The 27,903-nt window shown below is 42.4% G+C and overlaps 1 protein-coding gene across 3 annotated transcripts; it reads right to left on the reverse strand.

Annotated features, from left to right (window-relative positions):
* On the reverse strand, positions 1 to 27,759 carry smg7 (SMG7 nonsense mediated mRNA decay factor). Of its 3 annotated transcripts, none has more exons than XM_014190668.3 (24): positions 27,602 to 27,759; positions 25,831 to 25,862; positions 25,341 to 25,458; positions 24,916 to 25,048; positions 23,921 to 24,092; positions 23,721 to 23,792; positions 23,413 to 23,563; positions 23,049 to 23,184; positions 20,705 to 20,867; positions 20,227 to 20,386; positions 19,958 to 20,028; positions 19,802 to 19,862; positions 19,558 to 19,677; positions 18,917 to 19,334; positions 18,582 to 18,723; positions 18,279 to 18,418; positions 17,812 to 18,048; positions 17,118 to 17,486; positions 13,463 to 13,609; positions 12,708 to 12,794; positions 12,283 to 12,439; positions 7,395 to 7,565; positions 7,057 to 7,220; positions 1 to 2,832 (listed from the first exon to the last, which is right to left on the reverse strand). In XM_014190668.3, the coding sequence occupies exons 1-24, from the start codon at positions 27,625 to 27,627 to the stop codon at positions 2,725 to 2,727; spliced, it is 3,555 nt and encodes a 1,184-aa protein (XP_014046143.1). In that variant the 5' UTR covers positions 27,628 to 27,759; the 3' UTR covers positions 1 to 2,724. The 3 variants fall into 3 exon arrangements, with proteins under 3 accessions (XP_014046143.1, XP_014046142.1, XP_014046145.1); XM_014190667.3 differs by having other exon boundaries at positions 17,812 to 18,051; XM_014190670.3 differs by lacking the exon at positions 13,463 to 13,609 and having other exon boundaries at positions 17,812 to 18,051.
* Positions 27,760 to 27,903: the final 144 nt, after the last annotated feature.

Consider the following 27,903-nt stretch of genomic DNA (forward strand, 5'->3'; position numbering starts at 1 on the left):
TAGGGAGAACATGGTTTACTTTATTTAAAGGCATAGCCGATTCCACCATTTCTGAATGTCTAGAGAAAGACGAAACACAAAAAGCTTAGAACACAAGCCCATTTCTGGATGACCCCCCCCCAAACACAGGTAAACGGACTCCAACCTCGCTCCCCATAACCCGTGAAAGCATTCAGAATTCCAAATCCTCATGCAGTTTCAAACTCTCAGTGATTCTCTCCTTGATATTGAACTTAAACTGGGACACAGTGCTTGATGTTGGTTGGTCAGCTGTGCAGGGAACTGTTAATAGTCTCATTTTTCATTGCCTGTAATGTCCCACAGGACTATTAGAAGTATGGAATGTTACAACTGCTCAAAGTGCAGGGTTCTTTTCCACAAACCTTAATGTGGTAAAACCAAAGCCACTGTTAGATGTTTCAGTTTATCAAGGATGCAGCAGAGGAGAGTCCACATGAATGCAGTAAATGGCAGGATGCCAAGAGCAGAGCGCTTCTAACATTCTAGTGCGTTACCCCTCACTCCCTCTTCCGCCCATCTAGACAGCAAGAACTGGTAAGCTCAACACCACTGACAAATACCATTCATGATCCAAACACATCCAACCACACATTTGAAATCAGAACCCCTTTACAATGAGCAGATACAGGGCCAACTTTACAGCCCAGTTCCCCTCTAGCATTTATGTGCTAAATTCATTTATTTTTTTATTTTTTTTATAGCTTCTGGCTGAATATGTCCCAACATTCAGTCCAATCTATTTATCTTTTTAAATATAATTTTAATGTAACAGGAAAAGCACAATCACACAAATTAGACATCATTTAAAGTTGGGTTTAATAAAATGTTCTCTACATGAAAATAAAAACATGTTTTTCCCCTCATACAAGATATTAAGTCTTTGTATACCCTTTAAATACAAAATGCCTTTTGCTGCCTAAACCATAGAGGGTACCACTGTATATAGTCATATTTCTAACCCTATCCAACAGTGACCCCTAGACTCAACTGGCCTCTAACCCTGTTCCTGGAGAGCCTCTCTTGGTCTGCTGATTGTCACTCAGTGCTTCATGGATTTCATTATTTGGGGAAAAAGTCATTATCGGTCTTGGGCATTTCCGATAGATTCACACTGGCGTAACCCAAGTGACAGAAACTTAATACCAAACAACTAGTTCAGTTAGTTACACACCACAGAGGTATGTAAAAAGCTGAGCTATGACTTTAGACAAGCAAACCAAGCATGCAACTCTCCAGGGCCTAATATGCGTTAATTCGATAACTGTTGTGATTATAGTAGTGGTTGTGAAGAGGTTAGCATAAATCAGTCTCTCTCTCCTGTTCTAAGCCAAGTAGGGGAGTCAGGGACTACACCTGCCCTCTGTCTCCCAGCCACAGCCCAGCCCAACTGTCTGTCTGACGGTCTGTGTCTCGCTTGGCTTGTGCCCCATATTGCTGAACCAGCAGCTTTGCTGGACCCGTTTGCTTGTTTCCGTTACATGACAGTGCCAACCATGATAGTAATAATAAAATTTAAAAAAAAACACTGACCAGGCACAAAGAGAGCCAATAAAGCTGCTTAAAACTATTAAAAGGCAGACCATGAACAAAATAAACAATTATGCAGATAAGCTAGAGTTACATTTTTACTCAAAGAAAGATGGGTAAAGAGAACATATTAATATCTACTTTCCCCATAAGCAGTAAACTATTGGACATAGTTACCCAGTATTTCATAAAGCTAAAACTGCTACGAACAAATCACAAAATACAGTATTTCTAATAATTGCAAATCTCTATTAGAGCTAATAATACTATCCCTACATCTATTTTCTCATCACCGTCTCAGTTTGTTGATTCTTTTGTTTTTGAGCGAACGTTGTGGTGAGTTTGTGAAGCGTTCCCGTCATCCTCAACTGACCTGAAGATGCTCCTCCCTCCTTGTAAAACCTTTACAGAAAGGAACCATCTGCAAACTGGAAAATCGCATCTATAGCATAATCTGCGTATCATTTTCAAACGGTTCTGTACACAGTATGATAGGCACGCTTTCCCCCCACTTTTTACCAACGACTGTGGCAATATAGCTGTTAACGCCTTCATTCGTTCATTCATAACCCGGCTACGTCGAGCCACACTCCCCCTCCTCCTCGCTCTCTGTCCGAGATAAAGAAAATTTTGTCAAGAATTCAGAAAGATCAGTCTTTCTTTTTTTCACCACCACATCTGTTTTAGGCCCACCTTGCCTTCCCAAAAACACCCCGCACCACCTTTAGGCTCCTCACTTCTCCAGTAGGCAAATCAAAGACTCATAGTAAATCCACACCAAGAGCAGCTCAAGAATAGTTTTCAGAGACCAGATACATGGAATCCAAGTGAGATGGACTGAAGGATGGTTGTTTATTCCCACACTCTCCAGAGGAATTCAGGAGGTATGCATGGTGACTGGCTGTCAGAGGTTTTCAGTTTCCTCAATGTAAGAATCGTGCTCAGTGAGGTGGTGTGGGAGGTGCTTGCACACCCTCGTTGCCATGGGAGGCACAGAGAGAGAGAGAGGGGAGAGTAGACTTGCACCAGTCCTCCTCGTCAGCAGAAGGGTGTTTTGAGCCTGTTGGGTCATCGTTTCACCTTCCCCAGCCTCCATATGCCGGTAATTCCGATTTGGAGCTCGTTTTTTTTTTTACTTCTTACTTCTTCACACAAGTGCTTCTGACTGCAGGCCCTTCAGTGTGGAGGGTTCATGGTGCCCCGGCCCCTCTGCTGCTTCTGCTGCATAAGGAGCTGCTCCAGGGCCGAAGGCCCCGGCTGCATCATGGAGCTAGACCAGATGGACTGGGGAGCACAGAGATAGATTGAAAAGGAATTTAACAATATGGGCTGTGGCAGTCATGAAATTTTGTAAGCCGGTTATGGTCATGCAAAAGATAGCCAGTCTCACGGTAATTTACAGTTAAATAACAAACACGTTTAGCATTTCCAGGACACCACTCACACAAGTTGCTGATGCACAGCTTTGAAACATCTACATTTTAAAAAGTCTTATCAAAATCTAATTGAATATACACCATCACAATAAATCCATTTATTTTAGGTAGGTCTAAAACAAAGTTAATGATATGAAGAAATTGTATTTCAGAAGAACAGAATATGAGTTGGCCTACTGTATGTTATCTGGCTATGCTCCATGCCATAGGCTGTAGGCTTGTTCATTCAGCTGACAACATATGCTAATAAGTCATGTGGCATTATTTTATATTACATGATTTTATAGTAAGAAGATTATAATTGAACTTAGCTGAATAAAATACCAAAGGATATTTTTCCCCAGTCCAGAGCGAGAGTGCACATATGAAGTGGCTATGTTGAGAGTTAACGTTATCATTTGAAAAAGGGTCCTACACACTAGATTTAGAGTTATTTGGCAACTTTAGTTGTGAATGATACAAACTTTAGATATCAAAAGATATATGGGCTGCATGATGAGACTAACAGCTTACGATATGTTCCTTGCCTCAGGCGGCACACGCTGTTCTCTCATCATGTGATCATATTTTCACCCATCAGACTATCCTCAATTCAGTAATCTTTACAAATATCCAAAAATTGTTTTGATTTAGAATGACCCATTATCAAACGGGCAGGAACAGGGGCAAGACATGTCATCTGTATGCACTCGAATAGCGAATGGAGGCCACTTTCCCGCTGGTACATTTTTCACTTATGTCTGGTAGGCTATTCCGTTTATTAAGCTGTGCAAGAGGTGATGTTCTACCCAAACTCTGTATGCCATATGTTCTACAACCCTGTTCCTGCAGCTACCCAGTGCTAAAATTTGAGAAACCAAGTTTAATCTGTTTGGGAAAATCGATAGCAACATGTTTTAATTAAACAGCCCCTCTCTGCAATCTGAAGAAAGGAATGAAGGAAAGAGGGGAGGAGATGGAAATGCATGGTGGTGAGATATTCTGTAGCTAAAAGACAAGGTGTCAGCCTATTATTTATGAAAATATAACAAATGCCCTATTACTAGGCTATTCACAATCAAATACAAACTCACTATAACTGTTGGCTAACTCTGAATTTGTTGAATTTAGACTAGACCAATTATGTACCAAAGATATACTTTTGTGTGTGTACACTACCGGTCAAATGTTTTAGAACACCTACTCATTCAAGGGTTTTTCTTTACCATTTTCTAGAATAATAGTGAAGACATCAAAACTATGAAATAACACATATGTAGTAACCAAAAAAAAGTGTTAAACAAATCAAAATATATATTTGAGATTATTCAAATAGCCTCCCTTTGCCTTGACAACTTTGCACACTCTTGGTATTCTCTCAACCAGTTTCACCTGGAATCCTTTTCCAACAGTCTTGAAAGAGTTCCCACATATGCTGAGCACTTGTTGGCTGCTTTTCCGTCACTCTGCGGTCTGACTCATCCCAAACCATCTCAATTGGGTTGAGGTCGGGTGATTGTGGAGGCCAGGTCATCTGATGCAGCACTCCATCACTCTCCTTGGTAAAATAGCCCTTACACAGCCTGGAGGTATGATGGGTCATTGTCCTGTTGAAAAACAAATGATAGTCCCACTAAGCGAAAACCAGATGGAATGGCATATCGCTGCAGAATGCTGTCTTAGCAAAATCTCAAATTTGGACTCATCGGACCGATTTTCACCGGTCTAATGTCCATTGCTTGTTTTCCTGGCCCAGGCAAGTCTCTTCTTCTCATTGAGGTCCTTTAGTAGTGGTTTCTCTGCAGCAATTCTTCCATGAAGGCCTGATTCACACAGTCTACTCTGAACAGTTGATTTAGAGATGTGTGTTACTTGAACTCTGTGAAGCATTTATTTGGGATGCAATTTCTGAGGCTGGTAACTAATGAACTTATCCTCTGCAGCAGAGGTATCTCTGGGTCTTCCTTTCCTGTGGGGGTCCTCATGAGAGCCAGTTTCATCATAATGCTTGGTGGTTTGTGACTGCACTTGAAGAAACCTTCAAAGTTCTTGAAATGTTCTGTATTGACTGACCTTCGTGTCTTTAAGTAATGATGGGCTGTCTTTTCTCATTTGAGCTGTTCTTGCCATAATATAGACTTGGTCTTTTACCAAATAGGGCTATCTTCTGTATACCACCCCTACCTTGTCACTACACAACTGATTGGCTCAAACGCATTAAGAAGGTAAGACATTCCACAAATGAACTTTTAACGATTGAAATGCATTCCAGGTGACTACCTCATAAAGCTGGTTGAGAAAATGCCAAGAGTGTGCAAAGCTGTCATCAAGGCAAAGGGTGGCTACTTTGAATCTAAAATATATTTGGATTTGTTTAACAGCCCTAGAATCAGGCCTTCATGGTCAAATTTCTCCAAAGAAACCACTATTAAAGGACACCAATAATAAGAAGATACTTGCTTGAGCCAAGAAACACGAGCAATGGACATTAGACTGGTGAAACTCTGTTCTTTGATCTGATGAGTCCAATTGAGATTTTTGGTCACAACTGCTGTCTTTTTGCAAGACGCAGAGTAGGTGAACGGATGATCTCCACATGTGTGGTTGCCACCGTGAAGCATGGAGGAGGTGATGTGATGGTGCTTTGCTGGTTACACTGTCAGTGATTTATTTAGAATACAAGGCACACATAACCAGCATGGATACCAAAGCATTCTGCAGCGATACGCCATCCCATCTGGTTTGCGCTTAGTGAGATCATAATTTGTTTTTCAACAGGACAATGACCCAAAACACACCTCCAGGCTATGTAAGGGCTATTTGACCAAGAAGGAGAGTGATGGAGTGCTGCATCAGATGACCTGGACTTTGCAATCACCCGACCTCAACCAAATTGAGATGGTTTGGGATGAGTTGGACCGCGGAGTGAAGGAAAAGCAGCCAACAAGTGCTCAGCATATGTGGAAACATCGTCAAAACTGTTGGAAAAGCATTCCAGGTGAAGCTGGTAGTGAGAATGCCAAGAGTGTGCAAAGCCGTCATCAAGGCAAAGGGTGGCTACTTTGAAGAATCTTGAAAAAGAAAAAGGAGAGCCGCAAACTCTAGGAGCCCAGATGCAATAATTGAATAGCCTAATAACCAACATTTTGACAGACAAGCCATCTTCATCAGGGTATAATGACAAACACTGCGGGTCACTAGTTTATATAGTTTCCCGTGTGGCTCAGTTGGTAGAGCATGGTGTTTGCAATGCCAGGGTTGTGGGTTCGATTCCCACGGGGGACCAGTACGGGAAAAAAAAAATGTATGAAATTGTATGAAATGTATGCATTCACTACTGTAAGTCGCTCTGGATAAGAGCGTCTGCTAAATGACTAAAAATGTAAATGTAAGAATCTCAAATATATTTTGATTTGTTTAACACCTTTTTGGTTACTACATGATTCCATGTGTGTTATTTCATAGTTTTCATGTTGTCACGATTATTCCACAACGTCGAAGAGAGTAAAAATAAAGAAAAACTCCAGAATGAGTAGGCGTCCAAAGGTTTGACTGATATATAAATACATAGAGCTCTGAGTACCAAGCCATTTGGACCTGATGGAGGAACAATAGAGCCATGAGTCCCAGGGCATTAGGACCTGATGGAGGAACAATAGAGCACTGAGTACCAGGCCATTAGTACCTGATGATCATCAGCAAGTTGGGTACTACCAGAGCATGTCCAAACTGCCTAAAGGGAGATTAACATGACTCAACAGTCACATCGAATTTTACTGTGGTCATGACTCATAACTGCCAGTGTGACTGTAATACAGTCAGCGCAACAGCCCTAGACAGGACCTAGAATACAGTTGGGGTGATATAAGTGGCAATAACAGGTGACATGCTTAATTCTAAACGACTAAACGGGACTTTTAGTCCAGTAACTTTCCCTAAATTCAGATGTTTTCCAGAAGTCTTGGTTTGAATATTCCTTGAATCATTAGGGAATAATCTTGTAATCAAGGAATTCTCAAACTGGGATTTCTTGAAAACTTGGGAATTTGTGGAATGTTACCAGAAGGTATGAAAGGTGTGTGTCGTGCGGTACCTTCAGACTGTCCAGGAGCACAGTGGAGGAGTCTTCCATGGGCAACTCCTGGGCGGCCCAGGAGCTGCTGGGGGCGTTCCCCTGGTGCCAGCTGTTCTCAGGGGTTCGGTGGTCTGATGAGGATGACGCAGCGGGCAGGTAGTCCAGACCAAACCCACTCACAGCTACTTGACAAAAACAGAGATTCATTATATAAAATGCCATGACTTAAGAATAACACAAAATGTCTAGAAAAGGCTAAGTTGTTATACCAAACATTACATTCATTACATACATCAGTGAGTATAAGAGGTAGACGGATATCATTTATATATTTAGATTCATGAAGGTTGACTTACGCGTCTTTTCCACCTTCCAGCGGTCGACCATCCTCCGGTCTCGGTTGTCGGGTGTTCCTATGGGGCCGAAGTTAGAGAAGGGGATGGAGCCATGGTTGTGCGTGGGTGGAGAAGAGGGTAAACTGCTTGGGTTGGAAGAATGGGGGGACTGGCTTGCTGGTGTAGAGTGGTCTGTTATGGAAATGGAGAAATATAATTACATGCAAATATGTCTTGATTTCTAACAGAATTTCTGCCTTTATAAAATGTTTTTCAATAAAATTATATTTAAATATTGACTCAGATGCTAAGGCCGGACAAAGTTTAATTACTGTTTTAAACGGATGGCCCGCCTTAATTTTCTCCACCCCCCCGCAATTATTTACATTTTTTTTATCAGATGTTATTTTTTGGGCAATATATGCGGCGGTTTGTTTATAATGCACTGTCCTCTCTCCCTTGACACGTTACCAAGATGATGCGCAAGAGACCAAACAACCTCGGATTGGACAGTGAAACAAAGTGATGATACGCCACCGAGAACAGCTAGCATGTCCAGCAAAGTACATCGCCAGTGGCACTCACACACTTCGTACAGATCAGCAGCTCAATGATGTGATTGACTGTCTCCAAGGTGGGGGCTTTTCGTGGCAGCCAGACGAGACAATTGAAGCAGGATGCGGTGAGCAAAGTTACTGGACTCGAATTTAGTAAAACTTGCTCTATATAGATTGACTCTTCTAATTGGGCATGTTATAAACAAACATTTTTATTTTGATGATAGGCTATACTTTATGGCTGTATTTATGCATTTTTTCCAGTGCTACATAAAATTTGGCAGACCTAACTTGATTGACCCCCTTTCTACAAGGCCTAGTCTAAGAGAGAGACCTAATCATATTTGTATGAACACTTTGTTAGCGCCTATAGGAGATGCATTCAGGTAATAAACTCATTATACATCAACATTTTAATTTGATTACAATTATTTTTATAGTCTACTCTATACATCACATTTCAAGATTGGATTGCACTTTTTCCAGTGTTACATTCATTTGACCTAATTCGAATGATTGCCCTTTATTAACAATGGCATATTTTTCATAGAAAGGGTAGTCTATGATAGGCCTTTATATTTGTATTATCTTCATTTGAAGGCTATACAATTAAGTAGATTAATTAACAGAATTTCTCCAATCATTTTTTAATATGATTGCAATACTGCATTTTTTTTATACCAATGATTTATATGTACACTAGATTAGTCCCAGGGGGTGCTGTTTTGAAGCCACCATGCCTCCATCTTGTAACTCCCCCACCATTGGAAGCTATAGAAATGCATTTATCAATATCTACATTTGCAATATTGCATTCTATTATACATCCTATGTGAATAATGTTCATTAATGTTAATTTGTGTATTAATTCTAATCTGATAAATTAAGCTGAAATGTATATTTTCTATTGTTTATGTCCATATAGCCTGGACATTCGTTACCCGATTATCAAAAAGCATTCTGATATATGGACCCCCATCTAGAGAAGTTCACAGAGAGGTTTAGCCATACCAGACAGATTCCTGCAATTACCACAAGGCCTTGGATCCTACAACAGATAACAGGAAACACGACAGAAGGAACCAAAACAAAGTCAAGATCAGCTTCGGGATCATTGCAGTCAGCTCTAGCTCAATATCCCAGCCCTGGGCACACCAGAATCACTTCACAGGTATTTTAATGAATGTATTGGGTCATTTTTCTATATCAATTAAGTTTGATTCTGTATGTATAACATACGGTGTCTGATATTGTAAAATGTCACCATTTATTCAGGAAATTTAAACGTTTATTTTCAAAGTGTAAGCTTTATGTTTTAAACCTCAACTAAAACTGCCTGTATTCCTTGTTCACATTAGATCTCAGAGAAGATGCAGTGCATCAGAGAAGATGAGTCCATAGCAGCTTATGCATCCCACTTGGAGAAGGTGAATCAAGCAATGACCAGACGTCACCAACAGCCCACTCCCCTACGTACACCAGAGTCTGATGTTTTATGCTACACAGAGAGCATCATGCGGACGGGTCATCCCCTACAGCACCCAGTTACAAGCTTTGGAGAAAGTGCCCCAATACCACCCCACTGGACTTTACTCCTGAAGATAGATTCCAGAGAAGGAAATGGATTGACAACTTGAAACTTCCATTGACTTTCACTTTGTACAAGTACAACTACCTAGGCACTCTGACATTCATATGGAAGGTATCCTCACATAACAATTGCGTTCATGAGACCAGGCTTCTGTCATCGCCACCCTGAGAAAATAAATACTAACATACCACACTAGAGCAATGCAAAAAGCATTCCTGAACAAATACACACATGCTGCCAAAGTCAACTGCTACTTCCTGAGAGAAATGTATCAGTTTGACAGACAGGATTATCAGCAAACAATGGTAAACAGGGCCAACTTGATGAGAGAGTATCCTTGTTCCTCCTTGATGGTGATGACCCAGACCTGATCATGGATTTAAAGAAGCTGAATGGCAAACCACAATCCTTTTGGGATGAAGTACCAAAGTATTTCAACAAATACACAGCTCAGGTCAGCGATTGCAGACATGTTGAGTACTTGTACTTACCTTTTGCTATATCAGTTGAGGACTTGTGTGACAGCGGAAAAGCGGCTTCCACCAGAAACTAAAATCCCATCAATTCAGTGGCAAAGACTGTAGTTCACACCCAGAATCCATGGTCTGTGTCTGCTCTCCAGTACACAGGAAGGTTTGACCTCAAGTTCATGGTCCAGTCTCGGGTGATAAGGGATATCAAGACAAAGTTTGTTGCAGTACAGTGGAACTACATTAAGCAGTTTGCCTGCATGTGGCAGAAGGACTGAAATGTTGTGTGGATGATAAGGCAACCATCCCTGTCGGAGAACCAGGCCAGCCTATAGGGACCTGTAACAGGCAGACATCCAAGCGCTCCTCCTGTGAGTGGGACAGTTCTAGCAGCTGCCGACCACGATTACCACGAGTGGACTTGTACTATCTGTCATGTTGATCGCAGACATCCCAGCATCTCCATCTAGTTCATGTCAATGACAAGGTGTTCCAGCCAACCAGCCCCGTTTCGACACAGTTGAAAATCTCAGCATCCTCAGAGGAGAGAACTACAGTGCAGATGTCTCTTCCAACAAGTCAATCTTGATCACTCAATCTGATGGGGGGCCAGACCACAGAACCACATACGCCTCTGTTCAAGCATGCCACACACTCCTGTTTGTTCAACTGGATCTTGACATGCTTATCGCCTGTAGAACAGCACCAGATAAACAGCTGGGCCAAGCCTGCCGAGAGAGTAGCCCTGGCTACCCTAACCCTAGGGAGAAGATGGAAGAATCAAATGATAAGCACGTGAAGAAGAGTAGCACAATGACAAGCCTAAGTGAAAGAGCCACCAAACAACCAGACCTGAAAGAGGCTTTTGAAAAGAGTATGCATCCTGTTGCAGCTCGTAAGTGGCTGGTTTGAGCACCTGAAGTGGAAAGGAACACACGTAGAAGTACATCAGCCCACAACACAGGAAGAAATTGCCAAAATTGCACAACAATTCAACATCATTGATACAGAAGTTGACATGATGCATGACCTCAGCAGAAAAGGCCATGACAAGGAACAGTACAAGCAATTCCAGGACAGTCATTTCAAGATGTCCTCCACATTTGCCAGAAGAACAATTTAAGAACTGAAGGTTTATGCCTGATCCAACATTGACAGTGGACAAACGTGAGCACCAGACATGTGACGATCTGTACAGCCTGGACACCACTGACAAGGATAGTCCTTCTCTGACACCAAATATAGAACATGTAAAGAGGAGTGCTGCCATGGTCAGTGCAAAGGTGAGAGCGACCATCAACTGTGTTGAACGTGAGAACCCAAGGTGCTTGTATGGCTGTCTAAAGAACAGAAAGCAGTCCAACGCATTCGGGATGAGACATTTCTTTTTACAAGTGGTTCAGAGATTTTCAAAGAAGACAATCCGTATCACGAGCAGATAGTTGCTTTCAAGGGGCTAACCTGTGGAATGCAAGTGGAGACGCAGAATTATTCAGCAATCAGTGTCATTCCCAGATGTGTCCATTGTGGATGTCCAGATGTTCTTGAGGGTGAAGAGGTGGTGAGGCTCAAACAACAATTCCAACATGTCAAGCCAATGTGCCCAGTGTGTTAGCAAGAAGGAAAGCAGTTCATTACGAGAGCTCCAATAAATCTTAAAGAGAAATGAACACCCTAAAGACCAGAATAAACAACAAATAAAGCACTAAACAGACCGTGCTGTTGAACAGTAAAAAGCAGCAGGTGATTGTGCTATTGCCTCTGACCACAGAACATTGGCCGTCATTTTTTATTTCCAGACGAGTGTACATGTTGAATCGCCATGGTTTGTTGACACCCAGTAGGCGATCTACTGCACAAGGCCAACATTAGTTATGGTGTCTTGAAGATGTTCTTGATTTTTAGAGTTCTTTTTATTTTCTATCAGGAATAAAGAAAAGTTATACTTCTCATTGGGTTTCATTTCTCATGGTTATAACACTAACATCTGCATTCTTTTTAAGAAAAACAGTAAGTTTTCGCATGGAATAATATAACTCTTGAAGCTCACATTCGGCCCAGAGCCTATACAAAATGCCCAGGACAATGTGGTAAAGTACTGTTATTCCTTATCCACTTAATGTTTCGTTTTTTGCTCGCTCGCCTCACTTTTCTCTGGGGAAAATCCATTAAAACAGTGAATCAATTTTGTCTGGCCTAAGCGTGTTATTTAACACTAACAGGGGTGCTGTTGTGATGTTTATGGACAGCTTGGTGTGAAAAGGGGGGAGGAAGAGAGCGGAGGCAGGTACCTGAGCTGGCGGGAAGGGACGGGGACCATGGAGTTCCTTCAAACAGGGAGTAGAGAGAAGGTTCCTGGTGAAGCATGGGAGCGTCGGGCTTGGGGTTGGGAGCCATGTTCTTCCCATAGGCCTGGCTGAAAATGCTGTTGTTTTGATAGGAACTCTCCTAAACCAAGAACAAAAAAACACATACGATCAAATGCCAGTCATACATTCCCCTTTAGTTAACATTAAACATGGCATTTAAAACCCAACTGCTATTTCAGAGCAAACCTCCTTAAAAAGAAGCTCAGTGAGACTACATTAACAAATCTGGCTCAGAGTGACCTTAAACCACTGCATGTGAGATACTGCAGACATTTTCATTTTCCACAAACAGTAGTCAAAACAAGTCTGGGGGCAGGGCGGAGCTTTTCCCATGCATACATACGGACCTGAATTGGGAAACCAGATAAGGGCATGAGAGAAGACGACTGGCCCATCACCTCAGAGCCACTTTCCATTCTTGACTGATTTGGCAACTATAGGAGAGTTGGGGAAAAGAGTTACAGTATCAGATGTGTTAACTAATAGCTTCTGATGAATGTCATTTATTCCATCAGCACATTCTCCCAAGTCGACGCTGCAGGTGTTTGTATGTTTGCTATTAATACTGATAGGGTTGCAATTTACACATGTAATCCGAGTTAGTTTGTTCAACCTGATCATGTACAAAATGTCTGTTTCTCTCATTATGGATAATGTAGGCATGCCTACAACATTTTACAGGAATCAAAAATGCAGTGACTGCTCAGAAGTACTGGGTCTATTTCTGTTAACATAGAATAAGGAACACAACCACACAATCATATCAACACTAGCCTGGGAAAATATACGTACACATTCTGAACTCTTATTTAACATATAAGCCTTACATTATTTAAATGAGCCATATCCCTCCCACTCTAGTATTCTACTCACATCCCGGACAATGCTGCTTAAAACTAGTTGTGAAGGTGAATCTGGGCCTGTATTCATAAAGCGCCTCATGAGTACTGACCCCGAATCAGGTCCCCCCCCCCATCCATGTAATCTTACTCCTTATGTTGTAAAACTGATCCTAGATCAGCAGGCTTTATGAATACGTGTCCTGATGTTTAACATGCTGGTTAAGCCAGGGGGATTACATTAAGAGAAATTAACTACGTACAAATATATTTCGTCCTGGAGCAGTACTAAGAGGGCCAGTCAAGGCCTGGTAGAAACCATGAGGCTTAGTAAAGGCCAGCTCTTCCTCCTCCTCAAAATCTGATATACTTTTTAACAGGTCTGGAGGCAGAAGAGGGGAGCTCTTGTCCTAGTGAGAGAATGAAGCAAAAAAGGATGGAAGGAAAAAAGAACAGAAAAGGTAAGCCAGTAAGAAATAGGTTGGCAAAGGGATAAGTTATCCAAAGATGTGGAGAAGCCAGTAAAAAGGTAGTAAAAAGATAGGCCTAGTTTTCCAAAGATACAGAAATACTTTACACCAAGCCCTGTCGTCACACTGGTTTTATGAGTCTAATTTACCAAAGGTATTATATAAGCCCATACACTGCAGTTGTTCAAGCATAACAATGACACCAATATAAGATGCTGGAGATTAATCATACAACCAGATAGTATTACAACTTTCAAATTCCTTCCTAGTCAAGTCGACCACCTTAAAAAAAAAATAATAATGAAAATGAGGCCAAAACAGAAGTGGGAGGAACCTGCAAGCGTTATGTAACACTACATAAGAACAACATACAGTTGAAGTCTTGAAGTCCCTTGTGTCCTCCTCCCTTGTGTCCTCCTCCCAGAGTGCTAAGAACCTTGGCGTGATCCTGGACAACACCCTGTCGTTCTCCACTAACATCAAGGCGGTGACCCGATCCTGTAGGTTCATGCTCTACAACATTCGCAGAGTACGACCCTGCCTCACACAGGAAGCGGCGCAGGTCCTAATCCAGGCACTTGTCATCTCCCGTCTGGATTACTGCAACTCGCTGTTGGCTGGGCTCCCTGCCTGTGCCATTAAACCCCTACAACTCATCCAGAACGCCGCAGCCCGTCTGGTGTTCAACCTTCCCAAGTTCTCTCACGTCACCCCGCTCCTCCGCTCTCTCCACTGGCTTCCAGTTGATGCTCGCATCCGCTACAAGACCATGGTGATTGCCTACGGAGCTGTGAAGGGAACGGCACCTCCATACCTTCAGGCTCTGATCAGGCCCTACACCCAAACAAGGGCACTGCGTTCATCCACCTCTGGCCTGCTGGCCCCCCTACCTCTGAGGAAGCACAGTTCCCGCTCAACCCAGTCAAAACTGTTCGCTGCTCTGGCACCCCAATGGTGGAACAAGCTCCCTCACGACGCCAGGACAGCGGAGTCAATCACCACCTTCCGGAGACACCTGAAACCCCACCTCTTTAAGGAATACCTAGGATAGGATAAAGTAATCCTTCTAACCCCCCCCCCCCCCCCCCCTAAAAGATTTAGATGCACTATTGTAAAGTGGTTGTTCCACTGGATATCATAAGGTGAATGCACCAATTTGTAAGTCGCTCTGGATAAGAGCGTCTGCTAAATGACTTAAATGTAAATGTAAGTCGGAAGTTTACACACACTTAGGTTGGAGTCATTAAAACACATTTTTCAACCACTTGGAATGGCCATCACAAAGCCCTGACCTCAAACCTATAGAACATTTGTGGGCCGAACTGAAAAGTGTGTGCGAGCAAGGAAGCCTACAAACCTGACTCAGTTACACCAGCTCTGTCAGAAGGAATGGGCCAAAATTCACCCAACTTATTGTGGGAAGCTTGTGGAAGGCTACCGAAACATTTGACCCAAGTTAAACAATTTAAAGGCAATGCTACCAAATACTAATTGAGTGTTTGTTAACTTCTGACCCACTGGGAATGTGATGAAAGAAATAAAAGCTTAAATAAATCATTCTTTCTACCATTATTCTGACATTTCACATTCTTAAAATAAAAACTGGTGATCCTAACTGACCTAAGGCAGGGAATTTTTACTAGGATTAAATGTCAGGAATTGTGAAAAACTGAGTTTAAATGTATGTAAGGTGTATGTAAACTTCCGACTTAAACTGTAGCTCCCAATCGGTTGCTCAAACAACCAACAGGTATGGTCAGTCCAATAACAGATCTTTAAAACCTACATGCTGGACATATTTCCTGTGGGTCCAGGACAAGATTTCCGAAGCATACACCAGGCCAATAAATGAGTCCAGCGGAGACCCAATGGACTTAAATCCAACATTTAGTGTCGAGTAGGCTAATGTACCCTTCAGCATAGCCCAATACGCATCCTCTCAGCACTTTGTTACAGTTACACCATCCATATACCAAATCGTAAAACACACTAAAGAATTGTAAAAAATAAACATAAGCTAGGTTTCCATCCAATTGGCGACAGATGATTTATATGTCAATATTCTAAAATCCGCATTTAAAAACAAGCATATTTCCATCAGAGATGCGTTTCCATCAAATGGACTTGAGGATAAAAGGTTGTGCATGATGACAGAGCACAAAAATACCTTCTACGGTTAAATTCCCATGAATCGAATAAAAAGAAAACAAGTTAAACGGGTTTCCATTGCATTTTCAAAATGTTGTGTTAGCTAGCAAGTGTGTCCACTCTAGTATTGGCAAGTGCGCTCCAGCCAACAGCTTGCCGATACAGTGGGGATAGACCTTTAGCCAACATGATGAGATTATTATGGACAAAAGAGCAAGATCATTTTTATTTGTCAAATGACAGCCAAGCAAGCAGCGATGATCATGTCACCTGAATAAGACACGTCACCCCGCTCCTCCGCTCTCTCCACTGGCTTCCAGTCGAAGCTCGCATCCGCTACAAGACCATGGTGCTTGCCTACGGAGCTGTGAGGGGAACGGCACCTCCGTACCTTCAGGCTCTGATCAGGCCCTACACCCAAACAAGGGCACTCCGTTCATCCACCTCTGGCCTGCTCGCCTCCCTACCTCTGAGGAAGCACAGTTCCCGCTCAGCCCAGTCAAAACTGTTCGCTGCTCTGGCACCCCAATGGTGGAACAAGCTCCCTCACGACGCCAGAACAGCGGAGTCAATCACCACCTTCCGGAGACACCTGAAACCCCACCTCTTCAAGGAATACCTGGGATAGGATAAGGTAATCCTTCTAACCCCCCCCCCTTAAAAGATTTAGATGCACTATTGTAAAGTGGTTGTTCCACTGGATATTATAGGTGAATGCACCAATTTGTAAGTCGCTCTGGATAAGAGCGTCTGCTAAATGACTAAAATGTAAAAAAAATGTAAATGTAAGACCCTCAATATTTATTGGAAAGGAGCATCAAGCTCATCACAACTTATTTCATCTGTAGCCTAATAAACTGCATAGTTTTCCGACGTAGTGGGAGGACCACGTCCTCGCATGACACCAAGTATACTTCAAATATTGATTTGATAATAAATCATCATCATCATCATCATCATCTCGCACATAAAAGCATTTCCACAGACATGTCACAATTAATTTTAACAAAAAGATCCCACCTTGTCTAGCGTATTTTGTTTTGTTGACATTTGGAAATGTCGACTGTCGTGACTTTTATCCGGCATACACTTTACTCACATAAAAAAGGTTGGATGGAACTGGTTATAGAAAAGAAAGAGCACAAGACAACCCTTCCTTCTCCTTAAACTCTCCAGTCCCTAATTTGCAGCGTTCGGTCCCAAATGGAACCTGGTCAAAAGTAGGGCACTAAATAAGGAATAGAGTGCCATTTGGGATACAACTTAGGTCTAGGTGGTTGAGGAGTACACCAAGACTCACCTCAAAAGGAGGTCCTCTGGGTGTGTTGTCCTGGTCTGGGTGGAAGGCCCCGGGGGGCAGCCGCTTGCCCATCCTCTCCCCCACCATCGGTCTGTTATCCCCAACGCGGTAGGAAGGGTCCCAGTAAAAGTCCTGCATTTTCACATCCGGGTACTTCATCTTCTTGTCCATGCTGTTCTGCTGGGGCACCGTCTGCATGGCGTACTGCTGCTGCTCAAAGAGCTTGAGGGGGTCCTGGGGGCTTCCCATGTAGTAGGGCTGCTTGACAGGCATCTGCATGGCCTGCATCTTCTGCATGGTGGGCTGGGTCTGGTGCTGCTGGGCCTGGTGCTGGCCCCACATCTGTCCAGCCTGATCTACCTGCATGTACTGTTGGTCAGGAGGAAAACAGGACACTTCTCAACAACAAAAAAATCCCATAACTAGGCAAGTCAGTTTAGAACACATTCTTATTTTCAATGACGGCCTATGAACAGTGGGTTAACTGCCTTGTTCAGGGGCAGAACAACAGATTTTTACCTTGTCAGCTAGGGGATTCGATCTAGCAACCTTTCGGTTACAAGTCCAACACTCTAACCACTAGGCTACTTGCTGTCATCATTCCTGTAAATAACCATTCTGGCTCTCAACTGACTGGACTGATGTTATCTATTAGTATCTTACCAGTCCAGAACCATTGTGATCTATAATTTACCTGCTGCATCCCTGGATGGTGAGGTGGGCTTTTGCCCAGCTGGACTGGCTGCACAGGCTTGGTGGGTGACTGCTGCTGTTGGACAAGAGCCTGGACCTGGAGCTGCACCTGCTGCATGGTCTGGGAAGGCTGTTGCTGGCCCTGGCCCTGGGGGGCCCCTTGGTTCATCGCCCCCGGCACTGACGGCCTCTGCTGGCTGTATGGAATGTGCGACGGCTTCCCAGCCTGAACCTGCACCTGCTGGATGCCATGAAATACATTTTTTTATGGTATCGTTTTTTGGTTCCAAGCACATTTGTATTTGTTTGCACAAGAGGATCAGGGGGTGGTTTTCCAAATTAAACATAGTCCTGGACTAAAAGTAATTTTCAATGGAGATTCTACATGAAAAGTCCTTTTAAATCCAGGATTAGGCTTAATCTGTGTCCGCTATTCTGGCCCTTAGAGTTGAGCACGTCTCCCTTTACCTGCTGGGCACCGGGCTGCTGAGGGTGGGAAGCCGACTGCAGGAACGGCCCGGGGACAGACATGCCCGTAGAAAACGTAAAGCCGGGATTCATGGAGAACGCCACGGGAGGAGGGATCACATAGGCTGGAGGGGGGAAACCTGGAAAGAGCAAGTTAATTTAATTTATTCACATGGCAGAATACAATTGAACTGCAAACAGTTTAAACATAAAATAGAGAAGGTTATTCACTACTCTTAGATCTAAAAATCTTTTAAGTGTAAAACTTTTCAATCTAGGCACTGTGAGAGGTGGTGCTAGTACCTTGTCGGCTGGGCAGTGGAGGGAAGGCTCCCGGGTGGTGGATGGGGATGAACTGGGAGGAGCAGGTAGTCTGGGTCTGAGTGACTGGAGTCTTCCTGGCCTCAGACACTGGCGTCTTCCTCATATCCGGCTGGGCTTTCACCTGCATGAAAACACACAAACTCAGTCAGTAAAGTAGTTAAGCCTTCAACCACAGTAAACATGTCTGAATCCCAAAGGGCACTCAGTGGGCCCTGGTCAAAAGTAATGCATTCTATAGGGGGAAGGGGCCATGTGGGATGCATACATACAATCACAGGATATATCCCAACTTCAAGAAAAACTATTTATTTGACCTGTTTCCCTGCGTCTGCAGCTTTCTCATGGCTGTTCTTCTTCACCTCACTCTTCCTCTTGCCATCCCTCTTCTGCTCTCCTTTTCCCGGCACTCCATTGCCTTTGCCGAAGTCCCTCCGTTCCTTCCCTGCCTCCTTCTGGTGGTGATTGCGGCTGGGCTCCCTGCTCTGCTCCCGGGGCTTGATGTTCTCCTTGAAGGTCACCACGGGCCTCTCGCCGATCTCCAACACGCTGTTCTGGGTCTTGCCCATGGACAGGACTGACTTCAGGCCCATGTTGCCCTCGTTGGGGGTCTGCTCACTGTTGGAGGACTCCTGGAGCACAGGGGCATCCTTCTCCTGGGGCTCCTCGATGGCCAATTCCTCGATGTCGGTGATGAACAGCAGCAGGCCGTCGCTGACTTTGTACTGAATCAGCCTGAAACATAGTACACACAAGATTACTTTATTATCCAATGTACATGGGAGTCCAAAGCAAACTTGTCTTCTGCTTTATTCCAACCCCTCCAAAACACAGGCCTTGTGAAATACTGTTGCATCTTTTAAAAGTAAGCAATTATTCAAAGATGGAAACTGCTTTTATATTTTTGTTATGGATGTGGTAGTTCAAAACAGTAGTGGGTAGAGAGAGGAAGACTCACCCTGGCTGGTTGTCTGCCACCCATTTCCCCAGGCTGATGAGCCTCTGATGACGGGCACGGACTGGCAGACCCTCCTTGTCCACAGCAACACCCTGGTGGCCTTTAGTGAAGTCAAGGGTCCTGGAAAAGGAGTACACCAAAACAGACCAGGGTTAATACAATAAAACATGGAACATGGTATGCACACAACGACACATTCTATATGGAAGAGAGGCTGAGACAAAAGGGGATGTACTGTATGTACCGTAGCGCTGGCCTGAGAGCCAAAAACCCCTGCAGTTCAAACTCCTCTGGAAGTGGAGTCACTGGAAGAGAGAGGTAAGGGACATTGTCTCTAAATAATCAACAAAAAATGAAACAAATTTGCATATCAAAAGCAGAGATATCGAATGGCCATTACTTGATGCACAGGAAACATCATCTTCCTTTGGTTGGAAACTGTTCAGAATGGACACCAGCCAAGGCCAAACACTAAGGCGAAATAAGAGCAAAATCTTGTTTAACTAAATGCAGACAATACAAAACCACATTCAAAAGTATTACTGCTATTGCTAAGATCTAAAAGAAAAGAGTCCAAAACAAATAACACGCTACAACACCAGACAGGCAGATTGTATCTAAACACCTAGAGGGTAAACAGTGACATTGAAAGAGAAAAGATACACATACTACTGTCGTCTGTCCACGGCGCCGTCCTGAAAAACGGTAGGTCGTAGTTTGAGCCAGTCCAGGGACACCTTGATGGCTGGCAATGGACATTCTCCCATGATCTCCTCTCCTCGGTTCTTGTTCAGCAGTGCCCGGCTACACATGACACCAAGAAATGACACTGTGGGAAAGGAAGAGGGCCTTAAAACACCAACAACAACCTGGCTCCTTGAATCATTCCAATTCCACAGAGTGAGGTCGAGGAAAGAGTTCCAGGTGATCTGCTAGTGGGGCCGTGAGAAAGCACCCTGCAGTTGACACAGTTCAATCTAAGATAATTGATTTGGTAACATCGATCTGTACTTCCAGATTATAAAAAAAAAAAAGCAAGTAAAACTTCAAATCTAAAAACAGCAGTTGCATCACCGCGAACAGCCATGTCATCCACAAGGTAAGTTGTATTGTGCATATTGAGAGACAATTGGAGTCGGGGACATACTGAAGAGACCGAGAAGTTGGAACCAGCCGATTTGCTCCTCGGAGCTGAAGCTCTGGTCATCTGCTTCATTGCCGAAGTCCCTCAGATGGTGCAGCTCAAACATGTTGATAATTGTGATGTGGACCAGCTGCTGGGAGCTGAAGGCTTTCTGCAGAATCAGCCGCTGCAAAAAAACAAGGGTGTTTAAGCTACTGTCATATATGGAATTGGGGTAGCTTCAGACATCGTCGGGCAGTTTCCTAGACACAGATTTAGCCTAGTCCGGAACTAAAAAAGTACTTTCAAAGGATATTCTCCATTGAGAATAGTTAAGCCCAGGACTAGGCTTAATCGGTGTCCGGGAAACCTGCCCAAACACTTTCATAGGAAGGTACATATCCAAGACCACTCTATTATCTACCCTTTCAGACACACTTCAGAGTATGTTGCCTATTATTTGTTTGTTACAAAATGTGGATTTTTAAGATCTGCTAATATTTGTTTAAAACCCAATTCAGTCTTTTTTTACCACATTCTTGCCGGGATAAGCTTTTCTAATCGCCAGTGCACGGCAAGTTGGAGTAGACATGAACCAATGTCTATTTTAATAAATCCATTGAATAAACACCATCAAAGAAATCAATTATTCATTTGTTTTAGGCAGGTCTTAAACATAAGACTAATAAAATGTATTCAAAATAATAGAATGCCATATTTTGCTTTTAACTATGTTATTAGTCTGTGCAGCCTGATGAAATCAATAGTTAGTTAAACAGACAAGACACACTTAGCCTACTATAATCAGGGTAGCCTATGAATATAAATGAAATATAACACAAAATACAAATAATATTTTTAACCACACAACTTGAGTCACAGCAACGTGTGGAACCGCTGTCATAAAAAAAGGTGATATTTTATAAACAGAGCCCAAGCTTTTCTGATCCACGTTTCATCTCTTTCCTACCCCCACTCCACTTTGTTAGGGAGCAGGGTCTTACACTGAGTATCCTCATCATGATACCGATAGAAAATAATAGCAATCTAGATTTTCCAAAAGCATGCGAGTCTCATGTTCATGCCTCACAACCTCCGTGGGCTTTTAGACAGTTGCCTATTCGTGATAGAGCAAAATAATAGGCCTACTCTTGATTTAGGCTACATTATTGCATGCTAAATGTTTCTGATCAGTGATAGATGAGCTTTACCACCTCCACGCATTTGCCCAGCCAGAGAATTAACCAAATATACAGACAGATTCAGTGAAACAAAATCACATAGATTGATTAAGACAAGTCACAGGCATTTGGTCTGAAGAGCAAAATAATCCACTTGTTAAATTATACGGAACTAAAATATAAAAACGCAACAATTTAAAAGATTTAGCTGAATAGGGTTTATATAAGGAAATCAGTCAATTGAAATAAATTCATTAGGCCCTAATCTATTGATTTCACGACTGGGCAGGAACTTAGCCATGGGTGGGCATAGGCCCACCCACTGGGGAGCCAGGCACAGCCAATCAGAATATGTTTTTCCCCCAACAAAAAGGGCTTTATTACAGCCATAAATACTCCTCAGCAGCAGCACCCCACCAACTTCACAAGATGATCACGAGCAGCACTCACCTCAACTTAGCTAATATTTCCCCAAGCTAATTGTAGCTTTACCAATATCCAAACGGCGATTCAGTAAAAATTGAAAAAATGATTTAAAAAAAATAAAAAATATAATCGGACATTGTTTGATATATCAAGACGATCGAGTCCCCACGCTTGTCTCAAATCAGCGCTGAAATAGTTGACCACACGCAGGTATAGGCTATTGCTTCAAATGTATTATAACAATTGGATAACAGTAAGCAACAATTTGATGGCTTCAATTGCATTAGCCTACTTTACTCCGATATTTACGTAATTCAGTGATATTTATTCAAACAGGAATTATATATGGATCCATCCAGTTGTGGTTAAGAAAACAGTGCATGAGTGGGCTATGCGAAAACATGGGTGAAGGGACATGCCTTGCAAAGTTAAGAACTGCCAGGAGGATAGTAGTAACGGGCGCTGCCTAGCAACCATCCAAGACCTTAAGAGCATAGCGTGCATGCCAATGCTGCCTCAGCATTACAGATACATTTCATACTAAGCCGTAAGCAGAACATTACCGCAATCATGAATAGGTCATTAGGCAGAAATAAAATAGAGGCTTTGTCGCCAGTAATACCTTCATCTATAAAGAAAAGTCTGCAAAAAGTTGACAAGATGCTTAAGTTGGTGGGAACACGTCTTGGTTTGAAAGATGTATATCCTTAGTTCCCCTTCACAAAGTATGCAAGGATTTAAACTTTACTTTAAAACATTACCTGAAACTGTTCTTCCAGCTTCTCTCTCAGGTTGTTAAGCTTCTCCAGGCTCTTGCTCAGGTAAACATGACCATGGAACTTGATGAAGGCCTTGATGAAATCTGACACACTCCACTTTGTTTTGACCTCATCACGGCTGAAGACGAGACAGGGATTAAGTATACATGGAACAACTTTAACTCCTAAAGTCCATACACTGTAAACCAGCTGGGTGATATCAACACCGGTTAAGATGGAAATCAAAATGCTCATTAGTCCCATCCCAAATGATGGTTGATAAAGGTGGAAAAATAAATAAAAGCTAAGCAAAACATCTTCAAAAGAGCAGTTGAGATGAAGCTACAATAAAAATGCTCAATGATACCTTTCAACGGCTTTAGCGAGAGCTTTCTGCAGGTTGGTGGAGGCTGCAGGGAAAGGGAACTTGACGGCAATGCTCCTGCAGTAGTAGAATATCGTTGTGAGGTGGTCCCCTTTAGAGGAGGCCAGGATGGCCAGCTGATTGTAAGGCTGACCTGTTGGAGGAGAGACATTGACAGATCAACAGGTTGACAGAAGACTTCATTTACAGAAATGATTTCCTTGTCAGGTGAAAGAAAAAAGAAGCACATTAATGCTGTGTGTGTCGGTAAACAAATACTGTACAGGAAAACTTCTGTATAAAGTACTTACCATTTGAAGGGACAAGTTGAGCTGCGTGTCTGTAATAGGACTCCGCTTGGCTGGTTTGGTTGCGATATCGTGCTGGGGGGGTGGGGGGGGGGGGGGGGGGGGGTAGTAGCATATAAGCAAATCTCCACAAAGCATTGCTTTGACCACAAAATGATCTGCACAGTTAAATTATTTTGTAGCGATAATGTGACAACACTCACCGATGTCTCCGAGGTGGACGAGACAATGCTGGCAGATATAAGAGCAAGAGCTGGGTTGGGGTTTTACAATGGCGCTGGTGTTGGTCTGTTTATTGCTGATAATTCCAAGCTGAGATGACTTCACACGGCAAGGCAAGTCCACGTTGAACACAGTACACAGCTCCTGTAGTAACTGTTAGAGTCCAGGATCAAGTATTATTAAGAGCAGCCGAGTTCTGCGTCATTTTCACATTGTAGATCTTCAAATATAATGTCATGTGTAATGTGTTGACCCCAGTTTCGAAGTTTGTTTTTAAATGTCTGATGTATGAATGTTGTTCTTTTGTATATAATGTTTTCATGTTTAGACAGGAAGCTACAAAAGTATTGGGACAGTGACGTTTCTTGTTGTTTTGGCTGTGTACTCCAGAACTTTGGATTTTAAATTATACAATGAGTGAGGTGAAAAAGTGGGCTGTCAGCTTTAATTTGGGGGTATTTTCATCCATATCGGGTGAACCATTTAGAAATTACAGCACTTTTTGTACATAGTCCCTTCATTTTAAGGGACAAATTCACTTGTGTATTAAAGTAGTAAAAAGTGTCAGTATTTGGTCCCATATTCATAGCACTGACAGAGCTCCAGAGTTCCTCTGTGGAGATGGGAGAACCTTCCAGAAGGACAACCATCTCTGCAGCACTTTTTTTTATATACACACACACACATATTTTTACGTTTGTTTATTTTTTGCTTTGTCATTATGGGGTGTTGTGTGTTGATTGATGAGGGGAGAAAAACAATTTAATCAATTTTAGAATTAGGCTGTAATGTAACAAAATGTGAAAAAAGTAAAGGGGTCTGAATATACTGTGTGTATGTGTACACACACACACACACTTGTTTTTATGGTTATGACATTTTATTTTCATAACTGTCTTCATCCATAAACATCGGTTATGCAGTTATATGGCAATTGTGCCAGCCCTCGTTAGGCTACATTGTAGTTGCAACTTACTTGTGTGTAGAATCCACTAGCTGCCTCGAGAAATAGGGACAGATTGGCCTGCACCTCACTTCTATTGGGGTTGGCTCGGTTCTTGGCTTGACTCTGTAGTGTTGTTATTTGATTTTTAAAAGCATGGTTCCAGCTGAAAAATAGAGGAAATCAAATACCTTTTAGTTTAATCAAACAGCTGATGATAATCAATCTAATTCCAACAATACAACAGTTGTATTGTGCTTGAACGCAAGCTGACTCACAAAACTTATCTACCGTTTTTATAGTTGTCTTCCAATCTTATAAATATAATTGTATAATTGAGGACCATCTAATTGTTAGGAAGCAAGACTAAGACCCCTAGACCTAGCAAGAGAAGCGATAGTAGTAGGCAGGCTAATCGGTTTCATAACATAATCAAAGTAATGTAAACTGGGGCTTACAGATCTTGCTCCACTTTCTTGTCCAAAGCATACTCCAGGTCAGTCACCAGCATCTTCTGGTACAAGTCCTGAAGCGCTTGCCTTGAAGTCCAGACCTCTGCTGCACCAAGCTTAAAATCTAGGGGAAAAGATGACACTCACTGATCTTTTATACACTTCAGATGGATTACGCTGCAGACTAAACCACTAGAATGAGATTATATTTCTATAGGCTAAACATCCTTCATCAAATAGGCCTACAACAAATACTGTGAGACTATTCATAGATACCATGGGATACATATGCAGAATATGACAAATTAATATGCAATCCCTGTCCCAGCTGTGGGGATTATCAACATTCAAAAACAGACAAGTATAAAAGCTTTCAAGAACAAAATATCTTTTAATGTCAAAAGTTTTCAAAAGCAATACTGTCTGCAATTCATACTCTATATGCAGGGGTTGTGGATTAAAACAAAGCAAGCCCAAATTTGAGGTGTGAACATACCTGTCATGTCAGCCTTCAGGGCCTCTGCCTGCCTGCTCGGTTGTAAACAAACAAAAGAGGCGGCAAGCTAAGTCAATCAATACAGACCCAATGAGAACCACATCTTCCGACGCTACCTAGTATAAACCATAATGAATTAAGATCAGTGTATTGGATATTTAAAAAGATTAACATAAACTATGGGGATTAAAGACAGGGTGTGCTAGTCCTCTGCCACTAATTCCTAAATTCAATCAAACATGTAACAGGAGATTGTATTTGTGGTTTGACATGCTGGAAAGGGATAGGCTAAAAACTACTGACACTACTAGTTTCAATGGAAACTGAGCACTATTTGCCATTAAACAGGAGGAAACATGTTTTCGTCTTATGTAATAGACTACTTCTCATGATCGCATCTTTCCATCGCCAATAGCCTACTTTATTGGATTACTATGCATTCAAATGATACAACACTACTGGTATCTCGTAAACTAAGCAAAATTGGCCATATACTGTTGTTATTATCCTTCATCGTGTAGCTCAATGGTCGGGCTAGGGATGAAGAATACTAATATACAGGGCTCATGCTACCAGTGTAGGGGGTGAAGTGTTTCTACTCCTGTATTACTTAAAGCACGATTTTCTATAACATCCCAATATCTGTCAACGAAATATGAGTTAATTCCTCTCTGATATAACAAAGGACCTGTATATTTTCATAAAAACAGCAAATTATTGGTTTCATTTCGTGAGAGATGCACAGTGAAGTGTCAATCCAGCAAACTCGCACTCACAGGCCAAACTGGAATGCATGTATACCAAATTGAATCAAGCGTTAGCCAAATACTGTCACCAGTCGCTGGCTGGCTACGACTTTAGATTGATTATAGTGGATGAACCTATGGTTACATTTGGCTTGCTGACTTTACTTGGCGTTTGATTTACAACATCCTTGCCTGGATAATCCAATGTCACTGACACTAGTCTGAGCTGCTAGGTAACGTTTTGCTAAAGCCAAGGCCCATGTTGCCAGCCATTTAAAAAATATTTATTGTTAGTAATCAATGTGGACAGAAAGGTTCACTGCAGTGACTAATGTTAGCTAACTAATCCAGTTTAACTAGTTAAACGGTAGACATCCGGACTCAGGTTGACATCCATTAGCTAACTAGCTACCAAGCTAAAAACGACATGCCCAGCAGGCTAACGTTAGCTAACTACCAAACAAGGGCGCTACTAGGTTAGCTAGCTAACTGCTGCCTATGATCAAACTAGTTATTCGTTCGCTATGTAACGCGCTCGAGAATTACCTTAGTAACGTTAGCTAGCTATCCATTTTCCTTACGACACATACTACTTCCATTCCGTCGCTATGGAAATAACCATTATGGTTAGTAAAAACTTGGCTAACGTGTTATCGTATCGACCGAGCAAGCTAACGTTAACTAACTAGTCATCCTAACGTTACTAGCGAGCTAGAAAACTACTGTGTACTTTAGCTCACTAACATGCTAGCAGTAACACCCATAGCTAATAACTGACTCTACTCACAGTCAGATACGTTTTTAACACGAATAAACAACAAGGATGGCACCTTTAGTGAAATTTCGTTCAAATAGGTAACGTTAGCTGTTAGCTCAAATAACGCGTTTTCCTGTTGTGCGTTGCTAGCTAACGCTGCTGGCTAATTAGCTAGACAGAACGGACATTTATAGCGATAACACAAATAAGATTAAGCAGTAGGTGAGAATAAAAAAAAAACTTAGAAAATGTAGAATTTCAAATTTACCGTAAATATTGGGCGCAGAGGTTCATCCTGTCCGATCGCCGGTCTTTAGACAACGACTGGTCCAAAAGCAAGAGCTACTCCCGGCGCCATATTGTTCGTCACTCTGTCACTAACAGAGCCACCGGCCCAGTTGCTGCGTTCTTGACAACTCTGAAACTCAAAAACCTCTGAGTTAAAAATTTGCGTACGGTTTTTGTGTAGAGCTTCCTATTGGTTGATTCTGATACTTTCCGAGTGGGAAACTCTGACCTAATCTTTCTACGAGTATCCAAGTCGGAATGTCCGAGTTCCGAGTTGTTTTG

The sequence above is a fragment of the Salmo salar genome, chromosome 03, assembly GCF_965601325.2.
Source record: "Salmo salar chromosome 03, fSalSal1, whole genome shotgun sequence".
In the NCBI taxonomy this organism is placed as follows: Eukaryota; Metazoa; Chordata; class Actinopteri; order Salmoniformes; family Salmonidae; genus Salmo; species Salmo salar.

Coding starts and splice junctions, on each gene's coding strand:
- smg7 (XM_014190667.3), bottom strand. CDS start 27,627: ATGAACCTCTGCGCCCAATATTTACG. Junction 23,564..23,720: donor TCAACTTGTCCCTTCAAATG/GTAAGTACTTTA, acceptor CTCCTCCAACAG/GTCAGCCTTACAATCAGCTG. Junction 18,724..18,916: donor CTGCAGACGCAGGGAAACAG/GTCAAATAAATA, acceptor GTTTTCATGCAG/GTGAAAGCCCAGCCGGATAT.